This window comes from Wyeomyia smithii, chromosome 3, assembly GCF_029784165.1.
Source record: "Wyeomyia smithii strain HCP4-BCI-WySm-NY-G18 chromosome 3, ASM2978416v1, whole genome shotgun sequence".
NCBI classification, from domain to species: Eukaryota; Metazoa; Arthropoda; class Insecta; order Diptera; family Culicidae; genus Wyeomyia; species Wyeomyia smithii.
Window position 1 is genome coordinate 118392676 of NC_073696.1, and position 24749 is coordinate 118417424.

At 42.5% G+C, this 24749-nt stretch overlaps 1 protein-coding gene across 32 annotated transcripts; it reads right to left on the minus strand.

Annotated features, from left to right (window-relative positions):
* Positions 1 to 1265: 1265 nt before the first annotated feature.
* Positions 1266 to 23602, minus strand: LOC129731377 (myosin heavy chain, muscle). Of its 32 annotated transcripts, XR_008729001.1 has the most exons (17): positions 22251 to 22457; positions 20825 to 21125; positions 20095 to 20238; positions 19062 to 19442; positions 18815 to 18977; positions 16432 to 16535; positions 15570 to 15977; positions 13912 to 14082; positions 11822 to 12417; positions 11548 to 11665; positions 9217 to 9480; positions 6852 to 7948; positions 6604 to 6682; positions 4518 to 5693; positions 3535 to 4440; positions 3147 to 3250; positions 1266 to 2604 (listed from the first exon to the last, which is right to left on the minus strand). XR_008729001.1 is itself a non-coding variant. In XM_055691334.1 (16 exons), the coding sequence occupies exons 2-16, from the start codon at positions 21029 to 21031 to the stop codon at positions 2530 to 2532; spliced, it is 5889 nt and encodes a 1962-aa protein (XP_055547309.1). In that variant the 5' UTR covers positions 21032 to 21125; positions 23586 to 23602; the 3' UTR covers positions 1266 to 2529. The 32 variants fall into 32 exon arrangements, 31 of the variants coding, with proteins under 31 accessions (XP_055547309.1, XP_055547317.1, XP_055547307.1 ...); XM_055691334.1 differs by lacking the exons at positions 3147 to 3250; positions 22251 to 22457 and adding an exon at positions 23586 to 23602; XM_055691342.1 differs by lacking the exons at positions 3147 to 3250; positions 6604 to 6682; positions 11548 to 11665; ... (1 more) ...; positions 16432 to 16535; positions 20095 to 20238 and adding exons at positions 6217 to 6295; positions 10005 to 10119; positions 13273 to 13443; positions 17409 to 17512; positions 20386 to 20529 and having other exon boundaries at positions 22251 to 22458.
* Positions 23603 to 24749: the final 1147 nt, after the last annotated feature.

Sequence of the window (24749 nt, forward strand, 5' to 3'; positions counted from 1 at the left end):
TAAAGAGATCAAATACAAACAGTCATTTTGGAACTAGAACGATGCCCAGAAACTAGAAAGTAACTCATGCGCTATTTTGAAATTTAAGAGGACGACCTCTGGTTTCAAACCTGAGAAACCCTGGGAAATCAGGGAATTCAATTTTCGTTCAGGGAAATCAGGGAATATCAGGAAAAACTGAAAAACAATCGGGGGATTTTTTTTTAACGAGACGCGAATCTTTTTTAAACGACTCATTAGCGCTAAACGGATTTTTGCAGCTTAAAAGGCTAGTGCGCGACAACTACTGCTTGGTTTTGGTTTTGCTGAAATCCAATGACATTGTTTCGACATTGAACCAAGAAATCCTTTGAGATCTACTGAATTTGCAAGACATTCATCAATATCTTTTGCATAGAAATTGTGCTTCACAATGAGCTCCCCCATCCCTCCAGCTGATTTGAATAGCTGCCTTTCCCATAAATTCTCAATCGGTGGAATGTTATGCGAAAGAACAGTGGCTGAATGCACTTTCCTGGCAAAATCAAACATTCATCGACTCGAAGAGATTCCGCTATTATTGATCGTTATGCAATTATAAATTTCGTCGACTGTGTTCTCAAAAAAGTACATCAATGTTTTCTCTCAACGTTTTGTTTTCGAACCGACACTAGTAAATGCGTACTAATAAGATTGTTTGTTTATAGATCAAAGTCTAGGTTCTGCATTTGGGTTTTGGAACTGGGCCTTTTGTTTACATGAACTTCACAATCAAACTGTAAGAGCACAATCGACAGAATTGTTAGATTACAAAATATTAAATGGACCATCCATTCTGGTTAGGTGGATTCAAGGAAGAAAGATCTTTAGGAATGCAATTTCCATTGAGCCGCGTATCAAGAAACAGAGCTACAAGTAACATTTGTGAAGGGCCTGCATTTTTTCATAGTACAATAAATTGTTTCCAATTTTCTAGCAGACTTCTATAAATATAAGTTTTAAAAGAAAATGAGCATTTTTACTACAATAATTAAAATTTGTTTCGATGATGACTATTGCTTTCGCCGTATATATTACCACAATCATCGGGATGAGCAAAAGTTTACCTCAAGAGTCTCGATACATACCTTTTCTTAAATACACGTGTGACATTCGAAGTCAATTGGCATTTCGTGATTGTGGTAGACATGTGCATACAAAAAAGGAAATAAATTATGTAGATACGTTGATTCTATAATTAAAAGGACAAATCGGTTGCTGTTGCAGACGGTACAAACTCATGGTGATATTTTTAAAATGATGTTTGATTTATTTTTTTTTGGGGTTTTCTTCTTTCACACATATACATTTACAATAGCTTCCTTTTCTCAAAAGAAATTTTCCTTTCCTTCTGCTTTACAGAGTAGTATTAAAGTCAAATTCGAATCAGGTTTTTGGTGCTTTTGATATTCTAGTGTTTTCTCTCTCTCGACAATAAATATAGTAAAAAAGTAAGTAGCGAAATCGATTTGTTTCCACGAATCCTTGCGGATCGCAACCGATACTTTGGGGTCAGCATTGGAGGCAGCCACCAGTGCCAGACTGTAGCCCCTTCGAGTTTGGGTTGCTAGCCGAGTGTAGGATAATGTTTGGCGGAGGAACGGTCGAACGTTTAGCAGTCATCGGTGGTGTTGCTTCGATGACATTATTATTTTGATGGGCTGAAGTTAGTTGTTGTTTTGAACGTGTCTCTTATATTTCGTGTTTTGTCTAATTAAATATCTCTCAGGCTGTACTAAACGAACCACACGTTGCAACCCGTTAGGAAATGACTACGATCGGCATGATGTAGCTCCACGCATATTCGGATTGTTCGTCTGCGAAACGCAATTTTCGCAGTAAAAACTAATTCAATTTCCGTGTTTAGTTTCGAATGGTATCTTATTTCGTTATTTTAATTAATAAAAATAAATACATTTTTTATTAATAAAATTATAAAAGATTCAGAGCAAAAGTACAAAATAAAATGAATACAAAAGAAAATAAAAACTTAGAACAATGTTTCATTATCAATATGTTTTGATGGATTGCTTTCTTCTCTTGCTAATTTTTTTGTTTGTTCTTTGAATGACAGGCGATTTTTCTCTCTTTTTGCAGCACGTCCCATCTCGCGTGACGTTCGATAACATTTTTAATATGGTCTTCAACATGCTTAGTTAGTGACACACGGACACGGTTTACATCGCATACTACGAATAAACAATACTACTTCGTAGGGCTCAACATGTGCATGTGTGAACGTTGGTCGTTGTTTTGTCTCTCTCTCATTTAGTCTTGTTGCTGTTGTTGCTGTTTTTTTTCTTGAAGACGCACCGGCGAAGTGTGTGCTTGCGAGCGAGTAAAAACGGACTGTGTGTTGCTTATCTGCTCTGAAATCTTTTCTTTCTCTTTTCCATACGGTGATGTTCAAGACGTCCGCGAATGGTCATGTGGATTTTGTATTAAAGTGTAAATAAAATAAATAAAACGTGTTGGTTGTATCTAACAAATAGCTTTAGAGTGTTTCAATGTTTAGAAAGCATGGTCGTCGAATGTAGGAAGGGTAAGACCGGCAAATCCTGGTAAAGTAGACGGGTGTCTCTGGGGCTGTGGGATAAAACAAGAAAAGAAAAGTTTGTTTTTGTTCAGTATTGGTGTAGCGTAAATGTTTTATGGTGTTTAACGCTTAGATTTTAGATTATTACCAATCGGTTGACTGAGTGATGATGTTAACTTTATGGCTTGATCTTCGAAAATGGGCTTTCGTGGAAAATCGCAATGATTTTTGTTTATAGTAAAGTGCAAGAATGTAGATTTCAATGATCTTCACTTCTCATAGTGCCTCATTGCAAAGTTATGGATGTTGATTCGTATTTTGAGCTCATGATCGTGAAAGTTTAGCTTCGGTATATGTACTATAGTATATGCATGACTGCAAGGCGTGTTACTTTGAGAACACAAAAAAAACAGATAAAAAGAATATACCATCATTAAATGAAGATATTCGTACATTGAAAACATTGATTTATTACTATTGAAGAGGTTTTGACGGAAAGGATGAAATATACTGAAGATTGGATTAATCAGTTACTAGGAAGATGCAGGAAGGTACACTCGTTTATACTTCTATTACCATTCGAAACACTTACAACTGTGAACGGATAGTTTGGTTCATTCGATTGTAAGACTGGATAACGGATAATAGTCTATCGATTGATATTTAACAGCGCTCTTACGCTCTGGTGATCGAAGGCTGAATCAACACAAGAGAAAGGAAGAATTTATTATGCTTTTGTTTTATGTCTCCAATGTATTTTCTTGCAAAGGGTTTAAAAATTAACCGTAATCGTAGGGATTTTATAGCTAATAAATAGTTTCATATTTGGCAGGCAGATTGTATAACTCCAATGAGTATGACGCGTCGGAAACAAAATTTCCTGCTGATTTTATAGCATTTCCATTTAGTAAATCTCGCGTCTTTGATGACGATGAATGAGATAAACGTTAAGCGGGAGCGAAAGCTTAGATTGTACTTACTGCTGGGCTGGCACCACGCTGCACCGAACCGGCACGTCCCTTGGTGCGGAATTTGGTTGCAGCTTGTTCGGCTATGTCGGCACGTTCCTCGGCTTCCTCAAGTTCTTGCTGAGCTTTGCGGAATTTGGCCAGATTCAGAGCGGCGATTTCCTCGGCTTCTTCGATCTGCCTCTTGTAAGTCTTGATCTTTTGCTGCAGTTTGTCGACGAGGTCCTGCATACGTTCGTGGTTTTTGCGGTCTTCCTCTGACTGGAAGGTCAGTTCCTTAATGCGGCGTTCGGATTTGCGAAGGTTCTTCTGGGCATCAGCATGGCGTCTCTGCTCGCTATCAAGTTCGGATTCGAGCTCACGTACGCGCTGCTCAAGTTTCTGGATGGCCTTCTTACCTCCCTTCAGGGCATTAGATTCGGCTTCATCAAGACGTACCTGCAGTTCCTTGATCTGTTGTTCCAGAGCTTTGCGGAGTTTCTCCTGAGTCTGAGCGTGGTCTTGTTCGGCACGAAGTTCATCAGCCAAACGGGCAGCGTCAACCATAGCCTTCTTGGCCTTCTCCTCGGAGTTCTTAGCTTCGTTCAACAGCTCATCCAGATCAGAGTGCAGGGTCTGCAATTCAGATTCCAGCTTCCTCTTGGCAGCAGCGATCGATGCGTTCTGGGCAGAAACCTCGTTCAACTGCTCATGAGCATCACCAAGTTCCTGTTCGGCTTGGCGACGACCACGGTCGGCTTGTTCCAGAAGAGTGCGGGATTCTTCCAGTTCGTTCTGAAGAGCATTAGCACGGCGCTCCGAGATTCCAAGCTGTTCGCGGGCATCATCACGGGCACGCTGTTCTTCTTCCAGGGCGCTTTGGACATCCTTGAGTTGTTGCTGGTAGCGCTTGATGTTCTTCTGGGCCTCAGCGTTAGCCTAAAGACAAATAAAAAAAGCAAAAATACAATTTATTTACACGTTGCTATTTCATCTCCGTAGTTTAATCACATTACCTTGTTGGCATGATCCAGGGCAATTTCAAGCTCATTGATGTCAGCTTCCAACTTCTTCTTCATGCGCAGGGCCTCAGCCTTACCCTTGGCTTCGGCTTCGAGGGAGGCCTGCATGGAGTCCAAAGCTCGCTGGTGGTTCTTGCGGGTGTTTTCGAATTCCTCTTCCTTCTCCTGGATGCGTCTGTCAATTTCTTGACGGACCTGAGACAGTTCAAGCTGGGCACGCAGAACCTTGTTCTCTTCTTGTTCCAGGGCAGCTTCAGCTTCCTCGAGTGCGGCCTGCAGTTCGTCCTTTTCGGCTTCCAAACGCTTGCGAGACTTTTCGATTTCATGGATGTTGCGGCCGCCCTCACCGATCTGGTCCAGCAGATCCTTGACTTCATCAGCCAAATTCTTGTTTTCACGGCGTACAGCTTCAAGTTGTTCTTGACCTTCTTCGTATGCGCCCTTGAGACGGAACAATTCGGTGGAGTAGTTGCGGCATTCCTTCTGGGAAGCATCCAGCTCAGCAGCCAGATCATCAACCTTGAGTTTCCATTCGCCAATGATTTTGTCGAAGGCCTTCTGTTTCTTCTCGGCTGCGTTGGCAATCGAGGTAGCACGGTCAACCTCGAGTTGCAAATCTTCGACTTCGGTGGACAGACGCTGCTTGGTCTTCTCCAGAGCAATGCACTTCTGGTTAAGTGACTCAATGGTTTCCTCTGCTTCGGCAAGGCGGGCCTGGAGCTTCCTCTTGGCTTCCTCAAGTTCTTCAGCGCGGGCAACACCCTCGGATTCGTACTTGCTGCGCCACAACTGTGCCTCGGCGTTGGCCTTGCTGAGTTGGCGCTGAATGTCACCCTTGCCTTCGGCTTCCTCCTCAACCTGTTCACGCAGGTTATCGAGGTCGTGTTCCAGATTACGGAACTTGCCAAGCAGGGTAGCGCGTTCACGGGATTCTTCATCGGCCAGACGCTTGGTATCCTCGAGCTGTTGCGTGAGTGAGATCTTAATCTTGCTGAGTTGCGACACTTGAGACTCGGCATCTTCCAGTTGACGGAGCAGGTCGGAGTTCTCAATGGACAACTTCTTCTTGGAAGCATCGAAATCGTTCAACGTGCGGTTGGTTTCATCCAGCTTGCCTTGCACTTCATTCAGAGTATGCTGCAGCTGCTTGGCGATCTTTTCTTGGGCGGCCTGTTATATTTTTAGATGCACCGTTGGTTGATGTCACATATAGACGAGATTGAATGAGGAAACGTAAATTCGATTAGATGTTGTTTTTCTTGCAGTAGAGACGAACGTATCGTGAGTCATATATTTACAGAAGCAGAGGCTGTGCATGATGAGTTTTTCTATTTGTAATAATCGAGTTTTCGAATAAATTTTGTGATAGTATTATGGATGACGTAATGTGCAGAATGAGCAGGTGTTATTTGGTGCTAAGTGTGATAGGTGCAAAGTTTCATTTTAAATGCAGCAGTAGTGCAGATTTGTAACACGAGAAATGTGCAATTTTACAGCCGTTTTCCGCCAATCGCTAATGCGTTTACCTAAATTCCATTTTTAAATTTAAAGAACATTAGTTGGCATTTGGTTTTACTGGTTTTAGAAAGCAGCAGTATTACTGAAACTTATCCGTATTTACAAATTAAAAAGTTTTGGATTAGCTTGAAATAAAAACTCTGATTTCTAATTGACGCTGCAGTTTTTCTAATACCTTTTCATTGGCCAAATGATCTAAACTGAGACGGGAGTCGTTCAGTTCAGCGAAGTATTGACCTCTCTCTTTTTCGGCTCTGAAGAGATAATAATGACAAATAATGGATGGTTAGGTAAAATTTCTTGTTCATTTTGATTTTGAAATGAAAGATAATTATCAACTGAAAAATAAACATGATCAATTGCCGCTGCATCTATTCGTTGTGGTTGTTGTTGGATGGTGGTGGTTGTTGGGTTCGCTGAAGCGGTTCGTTGGATGCTTGTTTGTGTGATTGTACTTGGGGTGGATTTGTGATGAAAGACCATGCTCAGTCATCGACTTTCTGTTCTGCTTTGGGGTATGTTCAAATACTGGACAGAATCCGAAGGAAAGAAAATACGTTACCTTTTCACGGGCAAGCTGATCACAAGCGGAGCGAGTGTTGTTCAGTTCATTGTACATATTAGCACGATCATGTTCAGCTCTAATTTAGGTTAGGACAGATCCCGCAGGGTAAGGTTTAAGGAATGTAAAATAAAAAAAAAGAAATTCATTTCAAATAAATCCTTCTCCTTTTCACTTCAACCGCTAGCAGCATCTGTGGTACCTGTGAACAAGAACTTAAAAACATTTCAAGTTTTAAACATACTCACTTAGTTTTCAGTTTGTTCAGCTGATCGACTTGTTCGGCCATTTCCGCAACGGCGTCGTTGTGCTTCTTGCGTAGGTTAGCAAGGGTGCCTTCATGCTGAATATTAGCTTCCTCCAAATCACGACGCAGCTTGGCAAGTTCGGCTTCACGTTTCTTGTTCAACTCGATTTGAGCGGAGGTAGCACCACCAGCTTCTTCAAGTCGCTCGCCCAGTTCCTCCAGCTCACGGGCCAAATCAGCACGTTGCTTCTCAGCCTTGGCGCGAGCCTGGCGTTCGGCCTCGACTTCCTCCTCCAGCTCTTCAATACGGCCTTGCAGTTCCTTGATTTGTTTCTGCAGTTTGCCAACCAAAGATTGCTCGTCTTCCAGTTTGGCGGAAAGGGCAGAGATTTCCTTATCCTTGCGCATAATGGTTTGCTCAAGCTCCTTCTTGTTGCGCTCCAGATCGGCAACGGCTTCCTGGGTCAGCTTAAGATCGCCCTCGACCTTTCGCTTGGCCTTCTCAACATCACCACGCAGTTTCTTCTCGCGTTCCAGTGAGTCCTCGAGCTCATCCAGAGTCTGCTCAAGCTTGGCTTTAACCTTGTTCAGGTGGTTAACCTTATCTTCAGCGGCCTGCAATTCTTCAGCAGTCTTCTGGTTGACTTCACCTTGCATTTTTTTCTCCTTGTTCAACTTGTTGATCAGCTCGTCCTGGTGGGCGATCTCATCATTCAAGTTGCGGATTTGGTGATCCTTGGAAGCCTTATCCTGCTCAATTTTCTGGATTTGCAGTTCCAGATCTTCGGCATCCTTCTTCTGGCCGGAAATTTCCTGCTCTAACTTCTTCTTGGTCTGGAACAGTTGATTACGAGCATCTTCTTCCTGGGCCAACCGTTCTTGGGTGTCTCGGAGTTGGTTTTCGAGATCATTCTTCTGGGCGACCAACTTGGCTGCCTTCTCCTGGTATTCCTGGAGGGCACCCTTTTCACCGGACAGCGAGTCAAGTAGGGCAGTCTTCTCAGCCAACAGCTTGCTGTTCAGAGCTTCAAGATCCTTGCGGAGTTTCTCTTCCTTCTCGAAAGCCTCCTGTGCCTTCTGGGCCTTCTCTTCCAGTTTCTGTAATTTGGATTTAGAATTGGAACTACTCTTAGCACTGATTACACAGTTGTCGTCGTCGATTACACTCGATATTTTCGGTACGACTGCCTTCACGACAGGCCGGTCATTTCCATCTCCAGTGGGTGCATCATCGGAAGTACTATTAAAATTAAAATTATAGGTAACTTCCACTTCAGGTCCAGTAGAGTTTTCCATGATATGGATTCGATTCGACCAATTCGTAGAGTGAGGTAAAGTTTAACTTTCGTTCAAAAATGCTTTTATCGAAATGTTACTGGAGAACACTAAACAGGTGCAACCGCTAGGATTGCTCTTGGAACTAGAACCATTAAAGTGCACCACTGCTGGTTTGAATACTGACAAAATTGGGTGGACCACCTAAAACTCAGGTAAAGGTCCGTGCGCTGTACTGTGCGTTACTGGATTGCAGACTGAGTGGACTTTCCAGAAAAAGGTGTAAGCTCGAAAACCACATCGATGTCGTCTGCTTCGGCACACCTTCGTGTACCGGACACACGAAGATAGAAATGGCCTACAACGCATCATCTTTGCTGGTATAGCCTGGCCCACGCGAAAATATTTCTATTTATTTGCTTCCGAGTGGCTATTAAAACACACTTACACATTCGGGCGAAATATTCACGGTTCTGGAATTCTGCACGAAGACGATATGAAATAGAAGTGAGGTCGTTTGCTGTGTACCCAGGTTGAAACGATTTCCTGCGGCATCGGTTGGCATATGTGTTATAATTACCACGATGATGAGAAATTTTGATCAAAAGTGTTTTTAAAAATAGCTTGTATAATCTCTGCCTAACTCTATGGCGACCAAAATGATTGCTAGATTTTTTTCGCAACCAGCTCCAGAGAAAAATATATAATTTTATCTCGGGGAAAGGAAAATCAACAATCTTTCATCCCCGCTACCGGTAGGAACTATTCGTGGAAGTGTGAATGATTTTTATGTTTATTAGGTTTGCTCACGTTAGCGCGAGTAAACGATTTGGTTATAGCTTTTTCTGGCCAATGGTGGAAGGTGCTGCTGAGATATTTTTAGCGCTTGAATCAGCATTCAGCAAATGCACGCATGGTTCTGCTTGGTCGGTGGTTAATTATTGCACCAGGTGAAAATTATAAAAATATCACAACATTTCTATCGGAAATTAAAGTGGGTGCGGTCGAATCGAAAGCAAAATCAAAATCGGACGCTAGGAGAAGATCCTGGAAAATGACCGGCTTGATGTAATCAGCAACGAAATACTTACAGCGATCTGGTCCTCAACACGGGAAACATTGAGCAAAGGCTTGACCTTCTGCCACAGTTTCCACCAGGCCCAAGTACGCAGCTTCAGGTACTTGCGCAAGTTACGCTGGACAACTTCCAGGGCAACACGTTGCTCCTGCATCTTCTTGAACTCTTTACGAGCAAGGTAACCACGGCACCACGATTGCATCCAGGACATGATCTTGGACAAACGCTCATCACGGAATTCCTCCATCTGACCTAGGACACCGGCACGGAAGAATACCTGTTGGAGGATATTGACAAGTGCGGAAGCGACAACGAAGGAATTGTCACAAAAAAAGAGAATTCGATTAGATGATGATTTATTTCGATGTTATTGTCGATAGTTTGTCTTCGAAGGAAGAACAGAGTACACAAAACACAAAAGGATGTATAGAATGAGAAATAGAGGAAGCAATATACATTGGATGGGAAAGCAGCGATAAAAGATGATACACATAAATTGGGTAGGTATATACATTGATGGAGTGTATGCATGTTTGAGTTTATCAAAAAAAATGACGTTCGAGTGTGTGACTTACAGAGCGATGAAAACGAACTAAAATGGACGGGTGCAATGGTATGAGCGATGGTTATTTTTAGTTGAAATTTTAGAGCGAGTGCAGAAATTTACCAGATTGCTCAAAATTTGTGTTAGTGGTCACGCTAAAAAACAAGACTTAAGAGGAGTATTTTTTTCGACACAACAACAGGAAAGTGAAGTAAAACATGTACACGCAATACCGTGCATAGACCGTCCAGTTATACCTTGGTCTTGCCCATACGGAACTGCTCATCCGGTAGTTGGATGTGGGACAAAATTATCTGACATGCCTTTTCTGGTGTGTGATCTTTTATCAATTGCGGGCACAGAATTTTGTATCTGTGTTGGGTTGTAAAAGTATAATACAGGAAAAATGAAAAATTGGCTTATGATACAATGGGTATGTTAGTAGTGTGTCCTTCTAAGAGATTCAGACGGATGGAACTTCCTTATTATTCACGCTCGATCGATGCAGTCACTGTCGGGGTTTAAGGGGCAATGGCACAGAGAGCTCCGCTATGTACATATGAGTTTGTTTAACTGGACTATTTACTACGACCCGCTGACTACAGATTCTTAGAATTCGGTCTTGAACGAATATTCAGGAATCTCGCAGGGCTATATTCGCTACCGAGGTGCTACTCTACTAAACCGCGCTAATTTGTGATCTAATTTGTGATCTAATGAGCTTTAAATTTGGAGACATATATTTGCCAATTAGGTCTACAGAATGATCGTGCCTTTGTAATTCCTAAACGCCAAAGATCTTGGTTTAGTTGGCAGTGGTCGATGATAGTTTCCGCCGACTTTCTTCCATCCTTGATGTGATCAACTTCCTTGATGCATAGGATTTTGTAACTGCGTGCGTGTGATGATGGATCGAAGTTAAGCGGGAATGTGGGATGTATAGTAAGAGAAGATGAAGGCAAGAAATAGTAGAATAACCAATTGATAGATTAGCATGTTTTGACATAGGTTGAAACGAATTGTTGCTGCAGTCCGAATTCGTTTGCATATTTGGGTGTCTGTGTGTGGGGAGATGAACATAACAGTAAAGAACAGGCAAACGAGTGTTGCGGTGGCGAACCAAGCGGGTCTGGATCATTGACGTTCGTCTTCAGTTCACCAATCGTTCAACAACAAGCGGATCAAGGGTCAGATTTCACAGAACAAAAATACTTAGGTTTGATCAACACTATTAGATGGAATAGTTCAGGGTTCATGCCTTGGTGTTTCCTAGACGGTACATTTCACTATCAAGACCGACGGCAGTCAGAATGCAGTCAGCGCATTTCTTCGGGTCTTTCTGCTGATCGGCTTCCTTGGGGTTAAGGATTTTGTAGCTGTTGGACGTATGTGTGATTCGTGTATACGGGGAAGATATGAGGTGACATACACATACATACGAGGTAACAGAGAGAGAAAAAAAATTGTATGAGATGATTTGTTTCGTTGGTAACTCTTTACAACTTCTAAGTTGATTTAGCTGTTGAGATTCTGGTGTTCCTAATCCAGCACAATACCTTCAATGTTGAATATCATAATGGAAGATTTGATGTAGACGTACACAAACTATTCACTTGGGGTGCGGAAAATTGCAACTGTGACAATTATTGAATGGGAAGGGTGTCATAGTTGGTCAAACGAACGAACTACGGATTCACAGATGATGACGCCACTACCTATGTTTGTTTGTTTACAAAGTCATTCAGTAGTGTTGGACAAAAACATGGGGGAAACGAAGTATAAAAATTGGTAGATTCTCGCCTTGGTATGTCCGATACGATAGGAGTCAGGGTCCAGGCCGATTGAATTGAAACAATGCTCAGCAGCCTTCTTGGGATCGGTTTCAGCCTGCATGGCTGCTGGAGCCAAGATAAGATAACTATTGGTCAAACAGAAAGTCAACTATTAGTCATACTAATGTTTTATCAGTTCGCATTAAGTCAAGTCCCTTATACCTATGATTTGGAGATCAGTCTTGCTGAAAAGTAATTGAGTGTGCTTTTGCATACAATAAGGTTCAGTTAAAAATACTTACCGCAACTTGAAGTCGGGATACATCATCCTGTTGGGGAAACCTTTACGGCAAATACGGATGCCTTCAAGTACACCGTTACAAGTCAGCTGGTGCATGACCAAGTGAGCATCAATGAGACCGGTCTGTTTCAATTCATTTGGAATGATACAACGGACGAAGTGAGGCTGAGTGGATTTCAGTGTGGTCATCAAGTTGTTAAGCTGTTCCTTGTATGACGAGGAGACGGTGGCGAAGCCGGCACCCTTCTTACCACGTCCACCCTTGCCGCCACCAGCATCGGGAGCAGCAGATTGTCCAGGATGATCAGCGAAGATCTCCACCAACAGATTGTTGTTACCTTTCTTGAACTGGTCAACAACAGTGTCGTTCAGGGGATCCTTATTCTTCTCAAGCCATCCAGTGATATTGTATGAGACAACACCGGCGTAGTGACCGATAGCAAAGTGAGCAGCCTGGCAACCTGGCTTTGGTGGTTTTGGCTTCTGGAATGGAGGAGACTTGCCCAAGTGGTTGGTCATAAGCTTCTCAGCAAAGGTTTGATCAGTGGCTTTCGGGAACATAGATTCTTCCTCAAGGATGGACAGGATACCCATAGGCTACGGTAGGTATAAAGATTAGAAAATAAAAAGAAATTGATTACCGACGGCTCTCTACGAAATGGGCAATCTGGGAAGCCCAGATAAACGCTGGAAGCATGTTTAGCGGTCAGATTGAACAAAAAGGTTAGGGTACAAAAAATCTCTTATGGTTTATCGTACGTCTTACCTTCAGAGATATTGCAAGCACTTTTCTGTACAGTGTGAGTAGCGTAGCGTAAAAAGATAGAGAGAGATAGAGAAACAACAAAATGCAAAATCAAACTGTACGTGTGTAACACATCAAAACGCAAATCCCGTGTCCCATGGTGGTACAGCCAAAATGGTTTCATTGGTAAAGACACAGGCGAAGGCCCGGAAGCTCAGCCAACGCAATACCTTCTCGATTAAATCGATCGTTGGCTGAAGATCCAGCCCGAAGTCTATGAAGGTCCACTTAATGCCTTCCCGTTCGTATTCCTCCTGCTCGAGAATGAACATGTAGTGATTGAAAAATTGCTGCAGACGCTCGTTGGTATAATTTATACAAAGCTGATTGAAACCATTGTACTGTACCAAGCCGGGTCAGAGAAGAATGATGATTTGAAGAGGTGTCGAGAACAAAAATTTGGAAACAGAGATACTCTGGGTGAGATTGACGTGGTAAAGATGAAAGATGATTAGTCGTTGAACTGAAATGAGAATTCGTTGTGATGAAAATATAACGTCTTGTGGTTATATTGAGTTCGAAGGAAAAAGGGAAAAAGAGAGGTGAAATTCACAACACTCATCTACAACAACAATACAATCATAAAACAGCTGCAGTTGAGAAGTTTTGCCCTTTAGAGAACACTCCCGAACAAATGGGCGTTCTACCTTCTCAATCAGTTCAATGCACTGCTGCAGATCCATGCCGAAATCGATGAAGGTCCATTCAATGCCTTCGCGCTGATACTCTTCCTGCTCCAAGACGAACATGTGGTGATTGAAGAACTGCTGCAGCTTCTCGTTGGTGAAGTTGATACAAAGCTGTTCGAAGCCGTTGAACTATTGGAGTGTCAGTAAATTACGGTAATGAATACAGGTTAGTGTTACGAAAATGCATGTACCCGGTGAAGATGTGTTTCGTTTTCTCTTGGACTTCACCGGTAGGGAATAAAGGTTTTAAGGGAGCGCAACGTTCTAACCAGTCCCGTGAGTATTGTTAACAAATGTGCTAGATCTACGCTCGGATTTTTTTGATCTAACAGTAAGTTCAACACTATTGTTACTGGACTGGAAATAACCTTGCGAATGATCAACACAACTGACATGATAGAATAAAGCACAAAACTACAATATCGATTTGTTCCCAACGGTCGACGTTATAACTTTTAATGGAGGTTACGCCGATTCGACAGGCAAGACCAGCCCGGTTTGATGTTCGGTGCAATTTTTGTTGTTGTTAAAGCTTGTAGTTCAAAAAGCATTATTGTAGTAGGCATTGACAGTTTGCCAGCCAGTGGAAATTTGTACCTTTTCAATCATTTCGATACAGGCCAGCAAATCCATACCGAAATCAATAAAGGCCCAGTTGATACCTTCGCGCTTGTACTCTTCCTGCTCCAGTACAAACATGTGGTGATTGAAGAATTGTTGTAGTTTCTCGTTGGTGAAGTTAATACACAGCTGTTCGAAGCCGTTGTACTACACATGATAAAGCATTTGTTTAGGGCAAAGTAACGAGTGATTAGTTTTAACGTTGAACGTAATTTTGGTGGATGTATTGTCCTAGCAAAACAGGTTTTGTGTTGTTTTCCTTAGTTACCACCATTAAACTTAACAGTACAGTTTGCTGTGACTGTTGTACCATAAGGTACAACTGAGTCGAAACAAGCGGGACAATCACGTACATAGATATCGGCTAGTTCTGAATAGCCAATTTGGAATAGAATAAAACGAGAAGGTGAAATGCTAACGTAGCATCATAACGTGTAACAATAACGAAGAACAGTAACATGAAAAATGTAACGTAGATAATATCGTAAAACGATAACCAAGAACTGAAGGACGCGAAACGTTCACATTGATCTGGAAGCTCAGCATTTAAGCATCGTTGAACTGTATTGCAACGTGTGGGGACGAAGTTGTAGTCTACCTTCTCAATCATTTCGATACAGGCGAGCAAGTCCATACCGAAATCGATAAAGGCCCAATTGATGCCTTCCTTCTTGTATTCCTCTTGCTCCAGAACAAACATATGGTGATTGAAGAATTGTTGCAGCTTCTCATTGGTGAAGTTGATACACAATTGTTCAAAACCGTTGTACTAAAGGGGATAAGGGATTAGTTTAGTACAAAAAGTCAAACCCTTCGTTATTTCATCCCAATGGATGTTGTGTGACTTGTCAGAAGTTGACATCAACGTCACAAATCGTATACCGGAGCTGTTCAAGGCATAACTCGAGAGTAAATTCAGAAAAGGGAAACACTGTTGCATCTAATTCATGGAAAACATTGATAACGGTAGATGTGGGTAACATTACTGCTAACTACAGGAAATTAACAAAGATACGTTTAACGAAAAATACCTTGTCTAGTAGAACAATCCCGCCGGCTGCTGGAGAAAATTTCATGCGAGTAGAATAACTAACATCAACTCTACGTGTATGCTACTAGGTTACAACATCTGGTAAATGAGGAAAGGCAGACCGGTTATGATCGTACCTAACGGACAATTATTGGACTGTTCAAACTACAGGTAAAACGATATGAACCTTTTCAATAAGTTCAATGCAGGCCAGCAAGTCCATACCGAAATCGATGAAGGCCCAGTTAATACCCTCCTTCTTGTATTCCTCTTGTTCCAGGACGAACATGTGATGATTGAAGAATTGTTGCAGCTTCTCATTGGTAAAGTTAATACAAAGCTGCTCGAAGCCGTTGTACTATTGTAAGAGGGAGTACAAAGTGGATGAAATATTAAGAGCCGGCTTCATTTTCTCACAGTTGACGGAAATCCTACTCAGAGTAGTCGTGTTGTGGTTGATCATTGTTCGTAACCTGTTCTTACTAGTGGTAATGCCCCCCACGTTTGACTCCGAGTTTTCACTGGAAATCAACAACTGTTGCGGATTTCTGTGAGTACCCTCAGCTAGACCATAACCCTATGTCCCTGAGTGTTCCATACTTACGTCGAAGATCTCGAAACCAGCAATATCCAGTACACCAATGAACTGAGAACGTTTTTGCTTGGTATCCAGAGTTTCGTTACACTTCTTGACCAGCCACTTGAAGATACGATCGAAGATACCCTTGCAAAGGGCACCGACGGCGTTGGTGACCTGGTCCTTGTTTTGACCCTTGGTGACGAACTCGGCACCGACCTTGATACGGGGCTTCAACAGATTCTTGTACAAATCTTCAGTAACGACACCCAGCAGCTTGGCAACGCGATCACCTTCCTCGGTACCATCGGCCTCAGCCTGTTCTTCGCGACCCTTTTGCTTGAACTTCATGCCACCCATATGCATGACAGCGGCAGTGATACGGTAGATGTTGTCCTTTTCCTCCTGAGTGAAACCCAAGACGTTGAAGGCTTCCTGTACGCGCCGCGTGGAGAAATCATTGATTAAAAGTTGCGAAATTGATAATTAAACTGATGGACACAGAAAAAAGCAAATCCTTGATCGGTTCGCACGTTCGACGTCTAATTGAACGAGAGGACCTACCAAGAAATTTTTGTTAGTACAGCCTAACGAGGCGGGAAGCGTTAATTTATCAGCTATTTACATTAGATTTGTTTCCAATTGATTTTCTAAGGGTTTTTGATATTGATTTCTTTTCATGGATCTCAAACAAACGCGTCGTAATGTTCCAAACAGTGGTGTCGAGGCGGTTTGTGCTTCGTTTAACTCGAAGAACTGGTCCAGACAGTTTTTGTTTTATAGTGGACGATTTTGGTTTCCAGATTCGGGTGCTACTCAGGATACAGTGGTGTTTTAAAGAGACGGATAACTTCGCTTTTTGACAGCGGAGTTCAACCGGAAAACTTACATCAGTCAGCAAACATTCTTCACCGTCATCGACATTGGGAATAGTGATTTTACCCTGAGAAACGTTGTAGTAGTCGTAGATATCGTTGGACAGGAAGCACATATCTGTTGTTTTTGTTTTGTTTTACAATTTCATCAATCGTAATAAGAGAAAAATATACTTTAAGTTATTGAGTCGTTCATTGTTGGAGGTGTTCAACCGTTGAGTCATTTCTTGTTTGTATTTTTTTTTTCGTTCAAGATGTTCTCTCTCATCCTCTTCGTGATTTCCTTCGGTTTTGTACGAATGTGGATTTGAGCTGCGAGTGCTTTAGCTCTGGTGAATTGTGGTAACAGCGGAGCGGTACACACGGAAAACAAATATGACAAGTTGGTGGTAATCACACAAAACACTAATACACAAAGACGCGATAGTAGCCAGGAGCGCCAAGGCAGGGGGTATTTGGCTTGTAGTTAGTAGCTGCGTGATAGAAAATTCATACATTTTGACAGTCCAATTGGTGGTGACACGCTCCCAGCTTTAAATTTGTGTACAGCGGCACAGGAGTTCGTTTTTACAGCGGAATCTGTGAAGAATCGTTTATTTGTTGCGTTCTGTACAAGGAAAATTGATTGAGATTGTGTGGAAGGTTGAAAAATCACGCGTTCACCGGTATTTGACTTACGTCTAATATTTCAAGCTCTTCCGCGTCGTTTACACCCGGAATGCGTGTCTTGCCCTGGGTGATTGTTGGGTAGTCGCTAATGCGCGAGCTGAGCATCGTTAATTCTGTTTGCAAATTGGGACCGTTTATCAAAATGTATGGATTTTGAAGAGATTGGAAAAATAGACTATCGTAAAACGTTATAGTTAGGGTTTGGTGCTGTGATTATGAAATTTAGGTAAGTATCTGAGTGGGAAAGAGAAGTAGAAGAAGAAGCGAGTCGGTAGACAACAAACAACATTGATTGTAGTGTCTGGAAACGGCCGATTCTTACATCTGTGGCAAGCATTTCTTCTCCATCATCGACGCTTGGAATTGTAGTTTTTCCTTGCGCTATGATATGGTAGTCATGGACATTGTTGGAGAGGAGACAAATTTCTGCGGGTGGATGGGTGGCGATATCAAAATGGATTATTGGTTGATGATTCATGATATACAAATGCTGTACATGTATGTGTTCCTAAACACAGATAATGGGGAGCAACTGTGGACAGTCCTGTTTGTGCTCTTGAGTTGTTGGTTCTTAGGGACTAATTAACCCTTTGATGGTGACCGTTGCGAAGCAACCATCAATTTCAATCGTTGTCGCTGAAGTGCAAATTCAACTGACCAAAAGTGTTTAGGGTCAATTTGTCTACTGTGAATATTAGGGTGGGAACAATTCATAACTGAAACAAAGTGGGTTCAATCCTACAAACAACTTAGTGGATCGCGAAACCGAAATCTTACATCGGTCGCCAGGCATTCTTCTCCATCATCGACATTAGGGATTGTGGTTTTTCCTTGCGATATAATGTGGTAGTCATAAACGTTATCGGAGAGGTTACACATCTCTGCAGAGGAGGTGGTGTACGATATCAAAACGTATTATTCACTGATGTTGCGAAATGATACTAACGGTTGGCAGGATATAGGATTATCTTTGGACTGTCCAGTATATGCTCTAGAGTGGTCTTTTGTTAGAAACTATTCTACTGCTGTACATAGTGTCGAGGAGTGTTAGCAACTATTCTACTCGTCTACTAGAGAATCGACTCAATAGAATCCGTTCTGTGGGATACATAGAGTTAGGATTCTTTTTGCTCGTTCGGTCACTGATCTATGGGTTAGGGACAAAACTCATAATTACAGGGAGTCTGATCATTTCGATCGACATGGTAAGTTTCTAGCTAAGAGCTTCTGATTACTGAAACAATCTGCCACACTAGTAAATGGGCTGTGGATCCGAAAGCTTACATCCGTCAGCTGCATTTCTTCACCATCATCGACAGATGGGATGGTTGTTTTGCCCTGAGCAATGACCATGTAGTCGTAAATGTCGTTACTGAGAAGACACTTTTCTGGTTGAGTTTGTTATAAAAATTGAAAATTAGTTATGTATCCTATAGGAGGGTTCAAGGGTTTGAGTAGACACAAAAAATCTGTTGCACGACCCGAGCAAGGTACATACTCCTGTACGCTACGGACGAAAGGGGAAATGCTCTACGGTGCAGGGTTGCGATTCAAACATAACAAGGTGTATTTGAGTGCAACGTTTGACCAACATTTGGTGTCATAGGTGTAAATCTACACTACAGTTCAGTCAAGGTGAGTGAAGGTTCAACTCGTGTGCGACGTTCGGTCAAGTCAGATCAGTCGGTCGTAATCTTACAGTCGAATCCACTGGTCCAGACATATTACCTTTCAGTCCCTTGACGGAACCGGACATCATCTGGTAGAAGATATGGTAAGAACGTTCCAAGGTCTGCTGGGAAATGACACGAGCCTTTTCCAGCAGGTAAGTCTCAATATCAGCACCAGCCAGTTTACCGGATCCAGTGAAGTGAATACGGATGAATTTACCCTAGGGTTTGGTAAAGTAAAGGTAGGAAAGGAAGCATCGATCAGAGTCATCAGAGTCAATTTGCAAAGTTTTGGAATAACTTACGAAACGAGAAGAGTTATCGTTACGGACGGTCTTGGCATTACCGAAGGCCTCAAGTACGGGGTTGGTCTGGACGACTTGATCTTCCAGGGAGCCCTTCTTCTCGGTCGATTCGTCCTTCTTCGTCGAGGCGCCAATGGTGGCGAAGTACGCAATGACTTTCTTCGTGTTCTCAGTTTTTCCGGCACCAGACTCACCGGTAATCAACATAGACTGGTTCTCGTGGTTGGTCAACATGTTGACGTAGGCACCGTCAGAAACGGCGAATAGATGGGGCGGCACTTCAGCACGACGCTTACCACGGTACATCTTGGCGACACGCATGGTGTACAGCGGCCAACGCTTGTAAGGATTGATGACAACGCAGAACAAGCCAGAGTAGGTCTGTAGTGTAAGAAAAAGAGCTTCGTTTAGTTCGTGAATTTACTCCAACTGACGTTTTGGAACAAAACAAACAAAAAAACACATGGTACACGACCGTCTAGGACAACACATTTTGCTCATGTTTTTGCATGTCCAGAACAGGTCCACGAACCGCGTGGTGTAGATCTTATTCTACGATACCACACGGAACGTTGCGATAGAGTAAACATAGTGATCGTGGATGAGCTGAAGAAACCAAAATGTTGCCGCTGAGTGCATACAAATCTTGGTTCGAATTTTGATCATACAAAACGAATATTGTGAATGGCTGGACGAATCCTGGTAGATAGTAATGTTTGAGTTTGTTGGTGCGTACTGCTGCCACGACTGTCTACTAGCCGGGTGCGTCGGAGATGATACAATATCCAAATAGGTGTCGGAGCGCTTAGCGTGGCTTGTCCTTTTGCGAGGATGTTTCGCTTGATCACGAAAGCAACTTATGTATGGGATGGGAAACCTAAGGACACAGTTTAGTTTTTGGAGTATGGTTTTGTTTAATGAGTTTGTTAAGTTTCGACTGGTTTGATAGTTGTTTCGAATGATTGGGGTGAGTAAGGTATAATGAAAGGCAACATTAGCGGGTAAGTCCTCACCGGAGTAGCCGGATACTTACGTAGATCAGCTTGGCCCTGTAACGTTCTCTCAAGTTATGCAAAACAGAGGCATCGTTAAGATATGTCAAGTTAGACATATCCTCGCATTTCTCGTATTTCGGTGGGTTGACCTGGGAGACCAGATCCTTCTTGAAATCCTTGGTCTACAGGTCGGTTTTAAAAAGCAACCCACGGAGGTTTCATACGACATAACCATCGCCCAAATAATAATGCGGCATAGTATTCAAGTGGAATAGGATATATAGAAGAAAAAAAGAGAATAGTTGTTAGTTCCGTTGTTCACCACTTACGTAGATTAGTTTGCAGAAGTAACGTTGGCGCAAGTTGTGCAGCACGGCAGCTTCATTCAGAAACGTTAGATCGGCCATATCCTCGACTTTTTCGAACTTGGGAGGATTCACTTGTGAGAGCGATTCTTTTTTCACAGTCCGCTCCTGCTTAGGAAAAAGTGGAAATGATGTAGAGTGTTAAAGGTGTAGTGCTGTCAGTGTGGTCAAGAAGTAATCGATCATCTCGAAAGGATCAGCAATAATTTACTATAGGCGCCTGCTGTAGGCTATTCTTGAATAAGTTTCAAGTGATCGATTATGCTTGACTGCTGTTGTGGGTATTGAACAAATCTTCCTTCTGTTGATACACAATAATCTAGAGATTGTTCCGAGCTTTCCATGTGCGCACAGGTCTGCTAATGAAAGAAAAACGTCGAAGAATGGACTCGAAGGGCATTACCTCACCACCGGGCAGGCCTACGGTGACCAGCTCACCCTTGGTGGCCTTGATTTCTCCCAGGACGTAGCCTTCCTTCTCATCCGGAACCCAGCAAGCCTTCTTGGCATCGTAAGGTTTGCTCTGATCGATACGCTTTTGCTCAAGCGAAACGAACAACCACTCGCTTGGATCGGGATCATCGCCGACTTGGACGACTGGCTTCGGCATCTTGAGCTTGTTTTAATTCGAAATGAGACGGGGCTAATCAGAGACACGTTAATTTAGCTTTGAGAGAATTTTGCTGCAGCCCGTAGTTGCCTTCCTGCGGAATAGAAGAAACAAAACAAAAAATTTAAGTATTTACCCTATAAATAATTCTCCAACTGACAATCCAACTGGTTGACAATCGTTGCCTGTCATTCTTTTACAAACTCCGGAATATAGGCAAAGTTTCCAAATCAACCATGGAGAGTCAGATTCGTTTAAAGTTTGTATAGTCATTATGGATGGGCGATTGGAAGCCGCCTTCAAGTGTTATTAACTTTGAATTCAACCTAACGTAAAACAGAATTTTATTCGCCCCGAAGATTGCTTTAAGCGACCGTAAATCTTATCAGTCATTGATCATTGTCAGCCGCACCAATTTGCATAATCGTCGGGATTTATTTTGATCGTTGCTTTTAATTTGCAAGGTTATGCAATATCTGGCTCTCAGTACGCAGCCTGTTCAGGAACGCACACTTGCTTCTATTTTTAGTCGGATTGCACAAAACCGATCTTTATCGTACGATCGTCATTCACACGCTGTGTCTAGATTTTCCTCACCCCACGGATAAGTGGAACAAGCTTCAGGCAGTGATGAAGTTGAGAACAATTTTTTTCGCGCGCGCTGTGAGTTTATTTTTAAAATTTTCACCGGTTTCCGACTACTGCCGCCATTTACAACTACATACACACACATACACACCAGCAGGCTCAGACATATTTGTCAGTAAAATATTTTCACTAATCTTTTCTACTGCTAGCACGGCCACTGGCTGATTTGTTCGATTTTCTGGTTGAATGAAGATTTTTTCCTAATGATTATAACGTTAGGAATTTGCGAAAGAAAAAAACTATCAATTTTTATCACCTTGACGGTACACTAAAAGATAGAATAAAAAAAAGCTCAATTTTTTTTTTAATTCGAGCCTCCAAAATCGTATAATCATTAGTTGCAGTAAACCAAATTGAAACAAATAATCAAAACTTGGCTAATTGTACTGCAGAAGATTAGCAATACACAGAAACGATGCGCGACTGTTTCAGGATGATTTAGAATTACTAAATTATCATCCGGTTATATTTTCGAAAAATATTTCAATCAACCGAGTGAAAATCTGCCACTACTCCACTAATAACTTCACTATCTTATTCAATAAACAGTATTTCCATTTCCAAAAGTTACCTGGTTATTCACTTCGAACAGTTCAGTAGGTATATTGTAGAATACACTGGAACTAAGTCACTTTCTAGACAAACTCGCGTGAAAATAAGTAACAGTAATTGAACCGAGATGAAAAAAAGTAAATTCTTAAAAGAGAGAAAGAACGCCTATCATTAAACACGATCTACTACCGTCGAGATTCGTGATCGAATTGAGCAAGTCCTCGCATGGATCGGTTCGGTCTAGTGGCCATGGGTAGCCCGAAAATACGAAGTACTACCGAACGAAGGATCGTACGGGCGTGAGTCACCCTCTATGTACTTGCTCGCATGCTGCCCGCTGGGTGGGTGAAAAATGTACATAGATGTAGAGCAAGGGTGAACGGTGAGATCAACCTAATGCTGCGGGGGAAGGGTCGCGGTTTTTTCGGCGGCTTCGGCGGTAAGATGCGTTTCGAAGTTTCTATTTCTGAAGGAGGTCAGGCCAAATGAGGCAGCCAGTGTGTGATATCTATTTACGTAACTGGGCTCGATCGTGCGCTTGGTACAATTCGTACGATCAATCGATCTGTCCTGTTACGGACATCAGATCGGGGCAAATCCAAGAAATGTGCGCGCGCATGCGTACATAATGCGCATAGCACACGTGTGCGCCAACACGCATGACTGTGCGAGAAAGTGCTCCCTAGTCCAGGTGTTATTCGAATCTATAGTTAATGTGTAGGTGTATAAACGTGCAGTCCTTAATAGCACTACTTTTAACTATCAATTTCGGATATGGAATGCGGTATTACGTGGCACCAAATGTTTGTACATTTCCATATTCATAATCCAGGCTTGTGGGACACTCTCACAGTAACGTTTCAAAGTTATGTAACTCGCGAAGAAATGCGCAAGTAATGTTCAGTTTTTTTCTAATTCAACCATTCTGCAGTGAATAACGAATATGTTGAATCTTCACTTAAAAGCGCCTACATCCAACACTATATTTTATATTTTTATCAACTTTAATTACTTTCCGATCACTATCACTATTATAGTCCATTCCATGATCACTTTTGTGTTTTAATAGGCACTTTTAGTGATTTGATTTTAACTATTCGCTGCCACTGATCAACAACCACAAATATCTGATTTCAACACACAGTTCAATCTATCCAAAGTAATCCACAATCGTCCAGTATCGCATATCAGTCCACCAGGTGCACACAAATCTATGATGTAATCCTTTATCAATGCAATAGCAGCAGCAACGATCAAAAATAGAACCCTCCGAAAAAAGGGGCGCCTTTCTCTCTCTCTCTCTCTCGCCTTCCGGAATGACTATGGGATGAATAAGTTAAATGTTATCACTTACGCGTTCGAAAGCCGTTCTAACCGAGAAATGTGTGGAACTTGCTTTTTATACGGCGCAATTTGATCGCCTGTTGAGTGCCTGGGAACTGTTTCCCGATTTGGGCACACACCAGTGCATTTTTCTATATACCCACACGCACACTCGAGAAGGCTGACCTGTAGCATATAGAAGCCGACCACGCATACCAACAGGGTGGATATGAGCGAGGATCTACGCCCGCATAGTTTTTCGAACTTTCGCCCGTCGGCGGCGCTGGGTTGCGAGAATTTCTATACACGTAACCTGGTGCGTTCGGCAACAGTTCGGAGTCTACTCACCTCGAAGCAGCCGTCGTTCGGTTAACGCACACAGTCTCAACACCTATATATAGAAGATTACATACAAACTAACATGATCCCGAAAGTGGTGAGCCGCATCAGAAGATCAGCAGGTTGGAAAAACTTCAGAGGGAAACCTTTTGGCCGGTTGCAGCCAGAGACCTAGCCCACGCTTCGTTGTTTGTTGGCCGTACATGCTAGTTGCTTTCGTTCCACTGGCGCGAACTGACGCACGTTGGTCCTTGTGTTTCTCGACCGCGAATTGCTTGTTATCGAAAATTTCGTATCACCCAAAGTCCCCACCGTGTTTTGGAAAAACATTCGCCCTAAACCGTGTTCAAAGCCGCAACGTAACCCAAATCCGAATGTGTCATAATGTGATCAATCAAGTGTCATCCAGTCAGAGCATCATACTCCAACATCTGCTTCGCAAGGTGTTCTTCTGCCCATGCCATCGTAGTAGCTTAGTTGACGGGCAACCCCAACTTAAAACCCCGTGCGTAACTGGGAAACTTTGAGAGGATGCTATTTTTAGCTCCAACAAGTCCCGAAACGTCTTCAAAACGCCATCACCGGTTAAATTGTAAATCGGTTCAGCCAGCGGCGGCTTTTCTCGCGGAATGCATGTTTGGGGGAGGATAAAAAAAACACCCCGATCGTACCGAAATAAAAAGAAGGTACCTAGAAGCGAACGAGAAGCGAGAAAAACGAGTGTAAGTGCAATCCCAACGACGACCGTCAACCGATCACCTCCCACACGGTCAACTTCGCCACATACCAATTGTCGTTTTCTTTCTCTTTTTCCTACCGGCAGCCGGCTGTTGGCAGACGAAGCGAAATCCTGAAT